This window comes from Ptychodera flava, chromosome 15, assembly GCF_041260155.1.
Source record: "Ptychodera flava strain L36383 chromosome 15, AS_Pfla_20210202, whole genome shotgun sequence".
Classification (NCBI taxonomy): Eukaryota; Metazoa; Hemichordata; class Enteropneusta; family Ptychoderidae; genus Ptychodera; species Ptychodera flava.
In genome coordinates this window covers 10,471,317-10,488,214 of record NC_091942.1, presented here as the reverse complement: position 1 = coordinate 10,488,214, position 16,898 = coordinate 10,471,317, and the positions used below count along the sequence as shown (strand labels likewise).

At 39.3% G+C, this 16,898-nt stretch overlaps 1 protein-coding gene across 1 annotated transcript; it reads right to left on the bottom strand.

Moving 5' to 3' along the window:
• Nucleotides 1-130: 130 nt before the first annotated feature.
• On the bottom strand, nt 131-13,724 carry LOC139151124 (transmembrane protein 114-like). The gene is made up of 4 exons (XM_070723676.1): nt 13,443-13,724; nt 10,499-10,579; nt 5,184-5,321; nt 131-4,402 (listed from the first exon to the last, which is right to left on the bottom strand). The coding sequence occupies exons 1-4, from the start codon at nt 13,642-13,644 to the stop codon at nt 4,194-4,196; spliced, it is 630 nt and encodes a 209-aa protein (XP_070579777.1). The 5' UTR covers nt 13,645-13,724; the 3' UTR covers nt 131-4,193.
• Between the last annotated feature and the right edge of the window lie 3,174 nt (nt 13,725-16,898).

The window sequence follows — 16,898 nt, the reverse complement described above, 5'->3', positions numbered from 1 at the left end:
AAATTCAATTTTTCCCTGAAATGCCTATTGACTTGGCTGTCAACACGAGTACCATAAAACCTATGTGCTGAGTAAACATTTTTGATTTGGGAAATTGTCAAGAAATTTCAAAGGAATGACCCCAAGATCATTTTGTTTTGAAAAATAGGTATTTATTACATTGTATCTGAATGATTACAAATAGTCTGGAAAATTATTACATCGTTTGTAATATTCTTTCTAGTCCAATATGTAGTTGAGGAAGAATCCTTTAACTCTGTTGCTTATTCGTCCTCAAAAACAAAATGCTATGCATCATTGAATGCACAGAACCAGAAATGTACAACAAATAATGTCGATAAAATAAATGTGTTTGACCATGTCAGATTCAAAGACCTGTTTACTCACAGAATATTGACATTCTCAATAGAGTGGCGAAGAATCAAAATGCCACTGTGTTGTGACAAGGACTGCCAGTTAATTTACTTTATACGAAAACTTGTGTTCGTTAACCCTTACGCCCAATTTGTGGATGTCGATCCACCCACTCCATTGAAAACAGTGAGGATTTACCAAACGCAGGGAATGAAAAGGTTTAAACTTACACCCACGCACCAGTATCGGAACAAGGTCTTGATTTGGCTTATTCAAAATTGGTTGTAAAATTCACAAAATATATGCTGATGTAGTCATGTTCAGGAAATATCAAAATATATGAACTAGTATGACGTCAGATATTATACATTAATACAGGGCGAACTGTAAAGTCAGAATTGTTATTAATGAAATTACGACACTGTCCTTAAGCCTATGATAATTGAAATGTTTGTCTTTAAAAAAAATTAATATCAATGACAAGATCTGCACCTTAAATTATTCAGGCTTGAGAAGATATAATTTGAAACGGCGAAGAACGAAACATTTGGCAAATACTGCACAATTTACAACCCATCACTGTTGTCATGGTTGTGTGTGCCTTTCACAAAGATCTGGAGGATCAGAGATCGAGTGTTATTAAGGAACATGATAGCTTAATAAATAAATCTCGTTACGCCTTCCCGTTTGTGAAAAGTAGACAAAAATATGTACATGTGTGTGTGGTTTGACAATTTTTATCAGTAAGCTTATACTGAAAATAAGTGGTTCAATATGAACAAATTTTATATATTCAAATACTAATACAACAAACTGAAAATCAAAGCGGGTAAAAGTCGAAAAAAAACACTCGACAAATATGGAACTGAATTTTCAATGAACTCGCAAACAGAACAACAACTGCCCTTTTAACATCAAGAGAGCAAACCAATCGATAAATTGTAAAGCTGTGTATATCGAGAACAGCTAGTGATGTGAGCGCCATGGATAAGAGCTTTGAAGCAACAATAGTAATATCAAGATTGTGCATGTGTGCATGTAGAACGTTGAAATCCTGATCACGTGACTTCACCACTTATTGCGATAAATATACTTCTCTATCTCCAGTTATGGATACCAAGGGGTCAGATGCTATTATTGTCCGTCGTTGTCTAACTTCATTTCCGTCGACTCGGAATTGAACAAGAACCCAGGGCCCCATGAATACATGTTACCTGATGTGAAATGTCACGAGAGAAAGAAGAATGCTTGCGTCGTTTTCAAATAATGTCAAGCAACTTGAAGTCAAAAGCAGTCCTTGTGGAATACTTGAAGTAAATAACTTTCTCAGGTCATTTTGAAATCGAATAAAAAATTTATGTAAATTGAATTCTCCTGATACCACGAACTGATGTTCATTTTCATTATTACATCCCGGTTTAAATACCTTCAGACATTAATGTTATATGTCAAAATGACAAAATTATTGATAATATCTTACAATTTCCTGCATAAATTTACATACAATAGCTTTTAACCCGTGCATACATATATACTTTTCTTCAAATTTTTTTTTTCGCATTTCCTATCATAACACTTCGTATAGCCTTCAAATTACGGGCATTTAGATCATCCCTTCTGACTCTTGAAGAATATGAAACATTATGGTTAGGGAAACATTATGTACGGTTTTATATCATTTCAGACCCAATTTCATTAACAAAAGACAATAGTGTTACCTCGTAAGAGCGAAAAAAGTCGTGGCTCCTTGCGAGTCATTTAGAACTCTATGTTAACATGCATGCACTGGCTATTTCTTGCATAGTATGAACTTTGCTGGTAGATTCTCAGAAGTACAATGAATTAGACTAAGTGGCAGACACGCGCACTTTGTTGCCAAAGTCGATGGATGTAATTCAGTATGCCCTACAGGAGATTTATGATGCTTCAAAATTTACACAGCGTTGGTTTATTTGCTTCTTCAAAGAGTCCATGAGAATTATTGGAATGCAAATTCTGCCGAGGAACCGGAAGTTCTTGAAATCACTTTTGAAGTCATATCCTTATCGCATTTGTAAATTCACAAAAGATTTTCTTTCAACAAAATTTTGGACAAAATTGGCTTCAGTTTGCGAAAAAACAACTTAAGCTTCTCTAACATCAAGCTAACTGGTTTTGCTATATTTACATTGAGATACAGTTTGCTGAGCACATGACAAGCGCAAAGAATCATGTACGCACACCAGGGCTGCACCTGGCCTACAACTGACCAATCTTCGACATTATACTGAGCTCCTTTGGTGGAGAATTGGACGACACTATACGAAGCAATCAAAGAAAACGGTACAGCCAACCAAGCAGTGTCGCTAAATACGGATTTATGATCCTATATCTGACGAGTCATTGGCAATTGGTGACTCTTGAACAGACCTTACTGTACCCGGGGCAGTGGGTAATTAATACATGCGCATGTCAGATGAAATTCATTGCATCAAGGGGGGGGGGGGGGGGGGGACTTTACATCTATTGTATATTAAGAGACCAAAGTCACACTCACTATATATCCACGATTGCCCCATGCAAACCGTGTGTACGCATGATCAGTCACCGTTCGGACTTTTTCAAAAAATGTTTGTTGTTAATAAACCTGTCGGCGGCTAAAACTTCCAAACGTCTGTTTTATAAATTTGTCAGGTTTTTGGAGAAGTTCAAATCAGTCGAATTTTCGAACTTCCAAGCTTTCGTTAAGGTGAAGAGGCAGGGGGGTCTTTAATTTCGTTTGTCATGCAAGTTGTGTTTTAATATTATCGACAACCCCTTATGGTGTCAGCTGCTTCAAACACTATTTTAAAAGTGCGTTTAAAGTAATTTTAGGTGTTGCCGTCGTTGTACATGGAATATTTCGCGTACCTAAAGTATCTGCATAACATGTAATGGCATTCATCCAATATACTGGGCGGTTTCATCGTTTTTGTTAGTACTGTAAGATTTCTGTAAAGAAAGATAAAAAGCCATCTTCATTGAAAAAATCGCAATACCTTAAAGTTGAGAAACGTTCCTGAGAACCTTCGTACCTGTTAAAATTACAAATTTACCCGCGCTAATGTGTTGCATTCATAGTTTCCGGGAAAATCTGCATAGGCTTGTCAGCATGTGATCTGATGTGATACAAAATAGGTTTGGCACAGACAATCTGAGTACTATCAGAGACAGACTCAATTTGGCTTTACCATCGCACGAATTCGTTAACTCTGCGAATATTGTAACATTCTATTATATGCAAAAATGATTTATCAGTTAACGGTAATCAACAACCAAAGAGGAGCACCGATCAGCAATGAAACTACGCGTATATCCAAGATATTGCAAGTGTAATCATTTCATTAGCTCTCTTGGTTGCCATGTCAGCAAGATGACGTCACGTATCGGCAAAATTCGGTGGTCTGAATTCTTGAACATGTCTTTCAAGCTCAGGAAGTAGAGTACATCTATACCTCTAGCACTCGAGGTCGCAGCTAAGTCTTTCTATTTGCCATAGTTCTGCCATGTTTCTGTTACTATCTTGCCGGTTTGAAGCTACTTTCGAGAAAGTTCACTTCTTTGTGTTTCCATCTGCACCCTCCAAGCCCCAAAAAACACATCATTGTTCGAAGGATAGGCTTGCTCAAATGCAGATCGCTTTAGCGTGCTATGCTGACGGCTGGGTCGACCCGGAATTCTGCTGCCCAGCTGGTTCGTGCGCGAGACAGTGGAGAAATTGCACAATCATACACACGGCTATCAAGGTATTCATTAACGACGGTGCATTGGAGTAATTTATAAATATATGTTCATTGTCGCTTTTTTAAAGATAATTAATCTCACAGCATATCTTCGACATAGAGCCGTGACAACCATACGTAAGTCCCTCCCACTATGAAAGAGAGGGTGATTCCAACCCACTCCAGCGCAAACGACCAACTAAACTTCACAACGGCTTCTGGGGGAGACCCGAGCTCGTCCGGCCACCACTTCGATTCATGTAACACCATGGTGATATAGACGCAGAGACCACCCAAGATGAAAAATCCTGTAAAAATATAAGAACATTTATTTGGATTGAGCAAAACATGTTTAGGGCTGTCGATTACAGAAATTAATCGAGAAGTACTCATTCGAATTGCACCGTAGACAGTAGAGGGGGATGTTACACAAGCATAGGGATCACAATGATTCTGTCCGCAAACTGGAACTGCTCAGAATCCAACAAGTTAATATAGTTTATCTAAGCACAGATTTCTAAATCCATTAAAAGGTCAAAATCAGACCAAAATGTCTATCCAAAGGATAAATGTTTCGGGAAGGAGGTTAAAGGGCTGCACACTAAAATAGCATCCTTCGACCCATTCATGCAGCAATCCAATGTGTTTCCGATCATTGAAACGACTATGCTTTCGTTTACACGGATGTTCATTTCCTATACTTCTTACACGGATGTTCACTTCCGTAGCAATAATTTCAAGATATTGATATGCTGATATCTTGTGTAGCACCCCATTTAGAGAACTTCAATGCAATTTACTAATTGTAATCTATACTGGCTTCAAATCTGTGGGCATATAAATATCAAAACAATAAGCTGAAGGAGTAAACTTTAGCAGACTGTCGCGTTAGTAGTAGGTTGTTGCGCAGATCGTGGGGTGACCTGACGCTTTGCTGTAACTACTGCCAAGAAAAGTCAAGTGACTGGAGGCCAGTTTAGATGTATGTAATCCAAAACCGTTCCATTATATTCAAAACACGCTCTATTCCACCTAAACGAAAACTGCATTTGTCGCTCCGATAGAAAAAAAATATTGATGACGACTTACCGCCGAACAAGAAGAACGAGCCCGCCGCAACGAACCATGATTTTCGACGAATCTTCAGCGTGAAGAGGGCTACCAGCTCCCCGAAGAATATTAGAAACATACCAAGGACGATAGATAACAACGAAGATGACTTCAATGCTGTCAAGAGAAATGACAGTCAGACATAAATATCATATTTATCAGACGCATTTTCGCTGGAAGGCAGAAGAGGAGATATTGAGGATTGCTTAACCATGCACCGTATGTCCATACTGTTAGCTGTATGGCTGCCTTTAAGTTCGGTCGGTGAGAAAACTCGAATTGTCTGAAACAAAGTGTAAAATGGTAATTTTCTGTCCTGTGAATAACAAGTAGTCTGAGTAACCTCACTAACAACCTCATGCTTCCCACAACTTATAACATATGGATTTTATTTTAACAGGGGGTCAATCGATGTAAAGTATATCAGCGTTGTTTGCGGACATATGTATAAACATTGTTTACGGCGATGCTATTACTTTTTAAGGCAAACTGCAGGGTAAAACAGACGCACGAGAATAATATGTTGACAGTGTAAACGCAAAACAGAGAAGTTCCGTTATACGGTCCCATTCAGGTCGTGTTGTCACACTACCATTGACAATGCTCCACTGATTTAGGTGATTTACATGAGTAGTTTACTTTCGATCATAGCATTGAACGATCTCGTTACAGTGACCGCAATTTTCATATACACACTATGTAAGAGTAAATTAAACCATCATATTATCAACACACATGCGTGATGTGTCATCGAATGACATGCTGTGCACTATAACAAAGGAGTGAAACAATATACCTGAATTCATGCATACACAATACACAGAGATGATACTCATCGTTCGTTTTTGTTTTTTTTACAAGTTATTTTCGGTTCTACGCACTGTTTGTTCGTTTGTTGTTTTGTTTTGGTTTGTTTGTTTGTTTGTTTAATAAAAATATGACATCATCGCGCCAAGGCTCCCACTGCTGACTTTAAAAATCGATATTGCGCTCGATTGCAGTACAATCGTGACTGTAATGATTGAAACTTGTGGAGGTTTAAAACTCCAAGGACACGTTCGTCAAGTAACAGTAAACTATTTTGTCATTTCAATTTCTGAAGACGAAAGACAATGCCACATTAAAATAGACCGTTGAAGTCAGTGCTGGCATTCCCATAGATGCATCCCTTACGTAATCTGCCATTCACGAAGAATGTCATTCCAAATAGTGCAATATTGGAACCAGTTAACGGGGACTGCGTGTGAGATCATTTTTGTTAAGTGAACATGGATTTTTTTACTGTTTTCGATTCAACACGGTAATTTGGTGAATTCGGTATTTATGAATAAATTTGGCGACGGGAAATCCGGAGACGGTAAATAGCACAGGATCAGTGAAACTCTCGTTGTAACTCTCGAATGTAAACAAAATAAATTTAATCCACAGGTACGGTGGTTTATTGTACAGCGGAAGGTGCGTCACGCCATTTTTGTGGCGTCGCCGGAACATAAATTTTAGTAGCCTAGAGCTCAGTCCCTCCGCTTAGAGCTACCTCTAGGTCTGCATAACCTAAATTAAATTGACTTTTGGTAACCTTGCCGGCTCCATATCATAAAAGAAAGACCAGTACATACTGCAGGGCGATTTTAACAAATTTTTGGTCATATAGGAAACAAAAGGTTAGTATTTGACCTCGTCAACAGAGGCTGGCAAGCACTTCAAATTGGTCTCGTATCGTCAACAGAACAACATTAAGTAGGGTCTGTTTCATCTAACTGCACTGCAAACTCGCTCCAAGTAGAATGCCTGCTCTCAAGTGTCTTTTATGCGGGGCTAGAAAAAGAAACCGCCACCGGAGACAGCCGCCTTTTTTACTGTTTCTTTTTATTGGCAATTGACTCAGCCACGTTGATCGATTTTCACACAGAGTAGAAAGAGCACTTGACATTTCAAGTCATCAAGTTCTGCTTTGCTTTTCTTATCCGGCTAGAAAATAAGTACTAACGACATTATTTGCCTCCATTTTACTCAAAGCCTCCATGCAACGTGCGATGAATACAAAATAAATATACAACAAGAACAGGCGAATGCAAAGCAGAGATATTATCAATACCTATATGTATAATCCGACAATTTATCCTCGTTACATTTGATAGATTTTACGTACTTTTTAAGCAAATATCATTTCCACTACTTACGATTCCCATTTCTTTCCTGAACAATGATTTGCAACGATTTAGAATAATCTTTGTGTATCAGTAAAGGCGCGGTTAGAGCTCTGTGAAAAGCAGGTAAGTAATTGGGTTATAGAAAAATTGAATTAAAGTTCCCGTATGAATGGGACGGATTTAGCAGTGCAATGCGCTTTGTAATAACGTCGCCCGGGGAAACCGTTTTAGAAACGCCCTGCCCTAATTTAACAGAAGATCTGTATGTGCTTCGGCTTGCCGGCTCAGTATGTACAGAGTCTTTGAGAAAGAAGATGTTATTGGTATGCGGCCTATATTAACTGCTGGTGAATGGCGCATTATATTAAGGTATATTATTTCAATTGAATAACAGTACGTCATCACTGAATGATCACTTTCTGTTAGGTCGAAATGTTTGATCAGGGGGTCACCATGTCGGCCACTGAAAAATAACGGCAACTGAATGTGACGATCTGAGTGTACTATTCCCATGGGATTAAAAGTCCACGACCCAGATAGTACAAATATTTGGTCGCATTAGCGTTTACAAAATGGGTAAAATAAAACACCTTTATAGTAATGTGTTGTCTCAGTGACGTGGCTGCGTCTGTCTTGCTGGCTCGTAAATCGATCAGAAACGCATCGACAAACACGATGACAAAGCCCGTCGTAGAAAAAAAAATATTGTATGAAAAGTAATACCGATGATAAACGTGACAGCTATCAATAACTTTCTATTTCAATGTGTGTTGATTACAAGAACTTTGCCCACACGTTCTCATAACGCCTTTGCAACTGAAAGCTTTTCATCAAATTTTAATGGGGCCATTGTAAATCATAAATTTCTTAACCAATTTAATGCTCGCGACCGCGCAGGTTCATTTAGAGTGAAAGTAACTGGCGTGTCCGGGGTTGGATCCACGCTACGCTGTGTCACACAGTGTACATCATAAGAAACGTACGTCTGAACTGTGTCTCAAGGAAAGAAAGGTGCAATTTAAGTCAGTACTGACAGCGATGTCATCTTCCGCTTGATATAGACCATTAACCTGTATTAATAAAACACGTGTGACGTTTATGCGTGCTACGTGAAAGGAATAACTTTCTCAGTAGGCAGTTTGCTCACAGAATGCAACATTATTGCAATCGCTATTTATATACGATTTTGCCGCGACCGGAAAACAAATGCATAAAAGAGAAAAAAAAATACATGACACCTAACATCATACAATGTCGGATTACCTTTTTTATCCAAGTGATCGAAGACTTTCCCATAGAAAAGCAACTCTTGAAAAAATGTGCTTATTTTTCTTCAAAGAAACTACATGATAATGGGATATACAGTAAATAGAACGATTCATTTAATTGGCAGTATTACGGCGTTGATACCCATCTGTAAACCGAAACCTTAGGAAATTTATGTATTGACACGATCGGAACTAATTTGGGGTAATTGGATGGTGAAGTAATGTCTCTTTAATCTGCAAATGTAACCTCATCTTCTTTTCTGTTTACGTAACATATACTTGTTTTTTTTACCAGTAATTTGTAATATTACAACATTCAGCTATAGGGCACCTGACATTTTACAGAAATTTGAAAAGTAGGAAGAGCCAATTATCCCAAATTAGTTTCAACGTGTTTATTCCTTTAGTTTCAGTGGTGACCTGTAAAAGCGCTTGTAATTTCAGGTAGGTACCGCATCGGTAAAACCCCTTCGCACAAGGTCACCGATCTCATGTTGTAACGGGATACACACTGGTTTAATATTTATGATGAATGATGGCTAGGGGTGGTGAGGTACACCCACAAACACTTATCAGAAACCATGGTGAACCTGAAATCAGTTTCAGTGCATACGTGCAAACAAACACCGCCACATGAACTGCGTTGGACACCATACGAAAAACTTGTCGCATACACTGAGTTAAAGCACAACCTATGTGTACAAAAATGTTCGATTTGATGCTTATCAAAATGAACACGAAATACGTCCGAGAACAACCTGTAAAATTCGCGAGAGTGGACGACTTATGACAGAAATTTCGAAAGATCTCTTAAGCCTTGCGCAAGTTCCCTTACGGCAATGCACAAAAATTAACGTTAACTAAAACGAAAAAGAACGCACATAGGGAGGATGATTGTCACAAAAACTTTGTTGACGGAGATGCTAGCTAACGAGAGACTTGTGTGGGAACGTTTGACAGACGACAAAAGGCCACATGAACGGCTCGATTTTTTAACGACGGTCCGTTGCATGGCACAGGACCAAGTACGATAATATACATCAAAACAGGTCTCAGTATGATTCAAGGTACATAAATAACAAATAGAAAATGACAAAAACAGTGGAGCCATCCTGAACCACTATTTGGTTGGTGGTACCAGGTGTCCGGAATGGGTAAGAGTACTCTGCTGGCATGCTACATGCAAGATTGACCCCCAAAACGGGACAAATTTCACGCAATCTGGTAATAACAGCCAGGTATGCTGCCACTCATTATTTGAGAAACAAATATGTCATATTTCGATACAACATCTTCATATCTATCACACAACTCCTTAAATGGTTTCACTAATCTGCTTTCCGAGAATCCCTGCTTCACAACCTTCTGTGCTGTCTCACTTGAAAATCGTCATGTGAGTTACAAGCTCTACCGTTTCTCAGCTGTGAAATGTATAATACACCGTAGGCTAGAGCTGATGGTATATTACTTGACAAAGAGGGAAAGTTTATGATTTCAAAATTAAAATCGTCCTTTTTGTCGTACAGCTTTGCATACAGTATATTTTGTCTAGTTTCGAAAGACGTGTCCGAGTATGATGCTGAGTCCACACTTTCAGTTGTTTCTTTGATTTCAAAGTCACCTGGGATGCGGTGGAGATAATTGGATATACCAAGATTGTTAAAACTTAGGAGATATATCTGTAAGTATTATTAACATGCGTGGCAATCCTTTTACATCTCGATTTATGAAGTGCAGCTTGAACTCAGCCTCATATACAAGAATAAGTCTGCAAGAAGTGGTGTGCACAGTTTGTGTCATTGTGAATGCCTATAGTTTATGGCTCATACCAAGGCTATTCCAAACGATCGGTGACATACAAATGTTATCGACTTACCGAACATTGTGATTAGATAGTTGTAGCCTGGCGATCCTTTCTCTGGCACATTTTTCAAGTCGAGATTTACACAATTATAACCTGAAATAAAACAACAACAGTAAGTTTCGCCATCAATGTCACGGAAAATCCAGTTGTCTATGTTAAATCGGCGTAAGAGATATCCATCGATAAAGTGAATTGGAATCTGTGTTATTACAGGGGGAGGCATCGTCCGGTCCGCATAGCTTGGTTAGGTCGGCGTAGCACACAAAGAAACACCCTTGGCTAGCGACGTTGGTAGGGGGGGGTCTCGGATACGCGCTGTGCGACTCTCTTGTTTACAAACAATGTATGTCATGCACAATATCTAGTAGATGCATTACGTCAACAGTTTCTCGACTGTCTATGCTGCACATTTAATTTTACGGTGTACATTGTGACAAACGTGTTTTAACTTTCATCGATCGCCAACGTATCTTTGGCACAGTGTTTACATTGGTTGTATGGGTCCAATGCGACATTTGAGCTCAGCTCCGACAGCTCCCTTAAAGCTTTGTCTGATTTGATCGATACTGTAAAGATTTATCCGTTTCACCACTATGGTTTGACCAAAACCTATCGTTATCAATTAGGAGTGGTGAAAGTGTTCACAGCTGGGGAATTTGCGCGAACAGGTAAAGAAAGTTTAGTTTATAGAAGTAGAGAAATTTATACCTGCATCATTTTATACATAAAAACATACAATTAAAATCCTTGTCAACAAGCCTTCCACTCCATTCAGCGAAGCGACAAAATAAACATCGAATGACTTGTGACTGGCTCAGTTTAGTAAATTTTTTTAGCAGTTTTATCTTGGACAGGACAAAACATGAAAATTCCACACTCCTTCCGGTATGAGTTTACGACGGAATGGTTTAAACCGCGAAAAAGGTATAAAATATGTCAGTATTCAGTAGAGGTGCCATTGGTTGGAATTCTTTATGACAAAATAACGAAAATTTTATCCGTAAAATGTTTTTTGATGTCTTTTCCATCATTTTGTTCCTGTGTAAATACCAAAAACATGACAGAGCCCTTGTATATAGGGTATGTGCGCAATGCTCAAAGTTAATTGTCGATAATTACATTCTTTGACAAGAATTCATACGTCAACAATAACAATGCGTATCATACACAATGGATTATGTTAGGAAGGCTAATACCCTGTATTTCAACGCGCTTTAGGAGGACTGATAAAACTGAGCAGAAACATTTTTAACAGACCAAAAAGAATGAAAACAAAGTAATGACTGTATCACTTCCCCATCAGCCAAGTCAGTAAAAAGCGGTATTGAGCCAAAACATGACGTATTTTCACCCACTTGGTTTGGTATGTTATAGCATCTTTTGTCCCAAAAAAATCAACTTTTCAGTATTATGTTTTCAACAGCCTTCTTGTATAGTATTATGTTAAAATACATCGTACGGAATACATTGTGTTTCATTAATTTTAACCATTTTGACCTGGTGGTGAAATATGGACTTGGCAGGAAAAGGGTGAAAGGTTACATCTATTGTCCAATAATATGGATTAGAAATATCGGAACGGGAAGTCAACAGTGGCGAGAATATCTAGAGTCATATATGATCGTGACATCCCAACAATTCAGACGCAAACCGCCGGGTAACAACAACTGCAAACATAGGCGTTATAACCCAGACACTTCAGTGTTCATGAAAACAGGAAGGTCGTTGTGTCACGGTCCTTTATTGTCCGGGTGGCTCGAAACTTTCCCCGTCTGAGAAAAATAAAATGTAAGGTTTGTGCAATTGATGGTACCTTGAAAAGACTGAATATAACAATTGTTGCGTTCCGCCTTGTTGGATACTGTCTATAGACAAGGCTGTTAACCCTGGAAGTGTCTAACTCGGAATGTCCGGTGATAGATGTTGTTAATTTGATCCCTAGGCCTGACGAATCATTTCGACATAGGATTTCAGGATTAAAGCGGTGTTTTCTCAAGAAAATAAGATTTTAATTAGGAAGTTCGCGTTCTCGAAAGTGGGTCTACAGCAACCCAGGTTTCCCTGGCTGCATGCGTACAATCGGTAAACACTCTCCTTTATGCTGTCTGGGTAGCGCGCATTCACAGGCACCGAACCTCTCATTGCGACACAGTCCTACACAATCATTGATTTGACCTTAGAACTACTCAGGACAAATCGAGTCTGATTTCTGTTTGAAATAGTGTCGAAGGGAGAAAAGTGTAAAAACAGGGCGCATTTTGTACCAGCCGGTCTGCCTAACATGAAACGGGGTCCTATAGGGGATTCTCTTTGTTCACCTTGACCGTGCGCTCGTTCAGACCTTCCTGACGTCGACAAACGCCGAAAACAAAAGTGTTCCTCTATTCAGGTCCACGTCTGCCTAGGTACATTGGGATTGTTAACACGTGTAACACGATTCTTCAGACGGACGGCACTAGACCTGGCAATCGTTAGACCAAACTCACATACAGCGACATTGCTCGACTATCCTATGATATTACATGTGATACCATTGGAATATACTTTGAAAACCAAACGTCGCACAGCTGTTATTTCGGGTTACAACCTCTACATCACTTACAGTGATCGATGACATCTTAAAGCGTTTTTTTTTCAATATGAAAATCATAACACGCAGATGTATAAATCTCGATTACAAACCAATTTTCTTGATACACAAACAAACATATTCATGAAAATATATTTGTAATATCACGGAAGCATCATTCATAAGGAAGTCAGGGTTGGGCTAACGGACTGAGAGGTGGTAATCAATTTGTCCACGGTCCTAAAGTGTATCTTCTGACCCCATTCTGGCAGTTACGCGCTCGTCGGAATAATTACAATCGTTGGATTGGTCTCGGGCGGTACAGGGGAACGGAGACGAAAAAGCAACAGTTAATACAGTCACAAAGGTCATCGTAAATGTCCATACCTAGCTGTGGTTCTGCTTGCTTGTAGCACACCCGCCACAGCCCGCTGTGGCTCTCAACGATATGTCCGGTCGAGTTTTCTTGCCTCGACGTGATCCAGAAATCTGTCGCCGAACCGATTCCAACGAAGAGGAAAGCCAACGTGCCGAGAATCGAGAGAGCAATTATGTACTTTGTGTACGGGTGCCAGTCCTTGGTCGACATTTTTACTGTTTTGTACACCAGCACAACACATACACACACAGTCGTCCACTCTCACTGGATATGCAGCGACCGATTGGACGCAAGGTGTGCCGGGAGATATTTGCATCATAATGCCGGTGCGTAATACAGTGGGTGATAATAATCCACAGATATGAAAACGCTTCCATTGAAAAGCTGACCTGCGTTGTCGGAGAATGAGTCAATGCGCTGGAAGGGTGTGTGCAGGCCTAAACACAAACGACATATTTCACATATTTACTTTCATTTGAATTACGAGGGAGCACGACAACAATAGACGTCGAGGCCGGGGAAAGTCTTTGACACACGTAATTTTACGAGGGGAACACTAGATGCAGTCGTCTACGCCAGTCTTGCGCGCCCTGACATGGAACTTTTTTATTGTGTTGAAGACGAGACTTCATTGAGGCCAAAGTGTTGACACGGACGAGCAAAACGGCAAATAACCGACTTCCATTTACTTTCGAAGATGAGAATGATGACTTAAATGATGATTAAAAAAAATTGCAGCAAAAGACTAAAAACCTAAACAATACCAAGGAAAATTTCTCCTTTAATAAAGTAACGAGAAAAATCCTAAAGCATGTTGTTTTCAGATGTTAAATTTCTCTCGGTAGGGAAATGTTTGCTTTCTCGCAATTTGTAATAATTTATGTAAATTAAATTTGTTTAATTAAAATGTAATATATTCACTCTCAGAAAAAACCTGGCAGTTGTAAATTAACAAACAATGGACGCTAAAGTATAGTAGATGACGCTCTCTCTGTTAATTAAAACACATGAAAGGAAAGACAACGATAGTAATGTGATGTCGCAAACACACAGGTTGCGATGGAATGCCCAAACCCGGGCATTTTAACAAGTTTCATGGTGTACACTGAGAAATCATGTTTTGTACAAAGAACATAGATAGCGAAATATGTCTAGATTGAGATAAAGATAGCGAAATTTTCGAGTTATTGTGCCTTACACTTTGTAGGTCAGTGCAGATAGAAAACTATATGCCTATGCTAATATCATTGTATGTCTATAAATCTTTTTAAAACTGATTTTTACCGTAGGCAATGAATATGAATATGTATGTGGGCTTTCTGTATCAAGTCCAAATCCAGATTTCACAGAATGACATGGAAATTAAGAACAACGTTTTCCAGATATAGTACACCCGCCATAAAACCATAATGTTTTGGACGGAGCCGCACGCAAAGGACAATTGTACGGCCTCGAAATAGCGCCCCTCAGAGACCGAAGTAAGATCTGCCCGAGCATTCGTTTAGTGCTGTTAGTGCCGTTTGCCATTAGGGCGTGTCGTGCTTAGCCATATGACATACAGACTTTTAAGAAGTAGTGCTGATGACCAGTGACCGTGAAAGTGCTAGAAGACTATCTTATTTCATCGCTTCATAATTTGGATTTGAAGTTCAGGCTGCTTACATGAAAATATGACATACAAATCTCAAATCTAAAGACACGATTTTTGAGAGACAAGAATAAACAATTTTGAAGAGAGAAGAGAAAAAAAAATCGAGTCTATATTTGGAGGCGAAATAGGCTAGGCCTTTACGGCTTTCGTATGTGACAAGGTGCAAAGGTGAATTATTACTTACCGCAGTTACTGTCATTTTCATAAAGTGTAATTATTAAACGACAAGCTTCAAAGGAAAGCATATTAGTCTTTGTTCAGAAAAAGACTGTTAACTTAATATCAATATCAGTAAGTTGTTTTTTTTGTTACCAACAAAGAAGAATCGATAGGGTGACTATTACCCTTACAGAGCTGGTGATGTTTTGGGGCGTGAAGATAAGTAGACAAAAACAGATTTTCGCGCGAATCATAGGTAACCTAGGAGTCTTTCATTGGGTCAAAGGTTAAGGATAGGACAAAGTACGTTCAGAAAAACCCTCTTACCGCATCTACAGCTTAAACTGTGTACACTGACTGTCGCTTGTGTCACCAAATTAGTATTCATTTATTGACAAGCGCTAATGAATGAAAGGAATGTTCTAGTCACTCTATGTCTTCTTCAAGCTAAGAAAAGCAAAACCTGTTCCATATATCTTTTTCCCATAAAATGAATCCAGGGAATTTCACATCACCCGATCATCTTCGTCCTGTGAACCTGTGATGACACCTGAGTCAATGATATCTATGAACACAACTCCTTTTTTATGCCCAAGCCAAGAGCAAATTGTGATCTTTTACATGTTTAATGGTTCCCTGCAAATTTTCATCTACCAGAATGCATCACCGGACATCTTTTTTTCAGTGGATTTCGCAATTGTAATGGCTTTCAGGTGAGCTCGTGTCAATCACCAGCTTTATCAACTCGAAAGCATCAATCCCAGCCGTTTATGAAATCATTTTTACGCATCCACAATGGCTGGGACGTAATTGACAAGAACGGCTGCTGAAGAAATCGACGAGGTTCAGGTGCAATGGACTCGTACGGGTCCGTTACTTCACACTAATTGCCTGATTTCGGGGAGTATCCAGCTGCCCGGACAAGAGACCTTGGAAAGCGAAGATGGTGCAATGACAGAAAATATCTCACGCCGCTACAATATCAGGCTGAGACTGCCACTGCATATTTCGGAATTAGCCAGAGCAAGGGAATATGATTCCTGAATGTATGGTGAAGGACAGAAGAAGTTACTTTTCGGTCAATTGCAGTCATTTAGAGGGAAGGATCTGTGCCTGCATCAGAATAAGCAGACGAAAGATTCCTCTGCAACGTTTAAAATCACGAGTAATTTTTACTGCTGGATCCTCTACAGTGCGAGTGTGTTTAAAGTTGATTATCAGTTGCAATGCTGACAAACTCATGATTCCGGAAAATTGACTCATCTGCATGGAAGCATGGAATTAGATGAAGAATGACGTCACAAGAAGTGTGTTAGGTTTGTCGTGCCGCAACCACTGACATTAGTTTCTTTGCTTTTTAATTTTGGCGCCTTCTTCTTCTTTACTTTTGTTTCTTCCCAGTAAGTTTAACTCGTGAGTCGATTGAGTACAGTTAGTGCTCTTACTATTGGCTGCACAGCGAATACAGCGGAGTGAACAGTAAAATCGAACGTTGACATAATATGACGCAAATTGAAGGTACGTTGTCCCCTTCGCAATGGGTCATTTGAGGTGAAGGTCTTAGCGTCACTGTGCGCATGCGCACTCATTGTTGATGGCATTACACAGTTCAGGGAAATACTACTACACCGGAAGCATCCTGTTTGCGAGCTTC

What these genes read in the sequence shown, in the direction of transcription:
- LOC139151124 (XM_070723676.1), bottom strand. Translation starts at nt 13,644, where the DNA reads ATGTCGACCAAGGACTGGCACCCGTACACAAAGTACATAATTGCTCTC. An exon ending in CTATCTAATCACAATGTTCG is followed by an intron (nt 5,322 to 10,498) that starts GTAAGTCGATAA and finishes TTCTCTTGACAG; the next exon opens with CATTGAAGTCATCTTCGTTG. An exon ending in CTCGTTCTTCTTGTTCGGCG is followed by an intron (nt 4,403 to 5,183) that starts GTAAGTCGTCAT and finishes ATATTTTTACAG; the next exon opens with GATTTTTCATCTTGGGTGGT.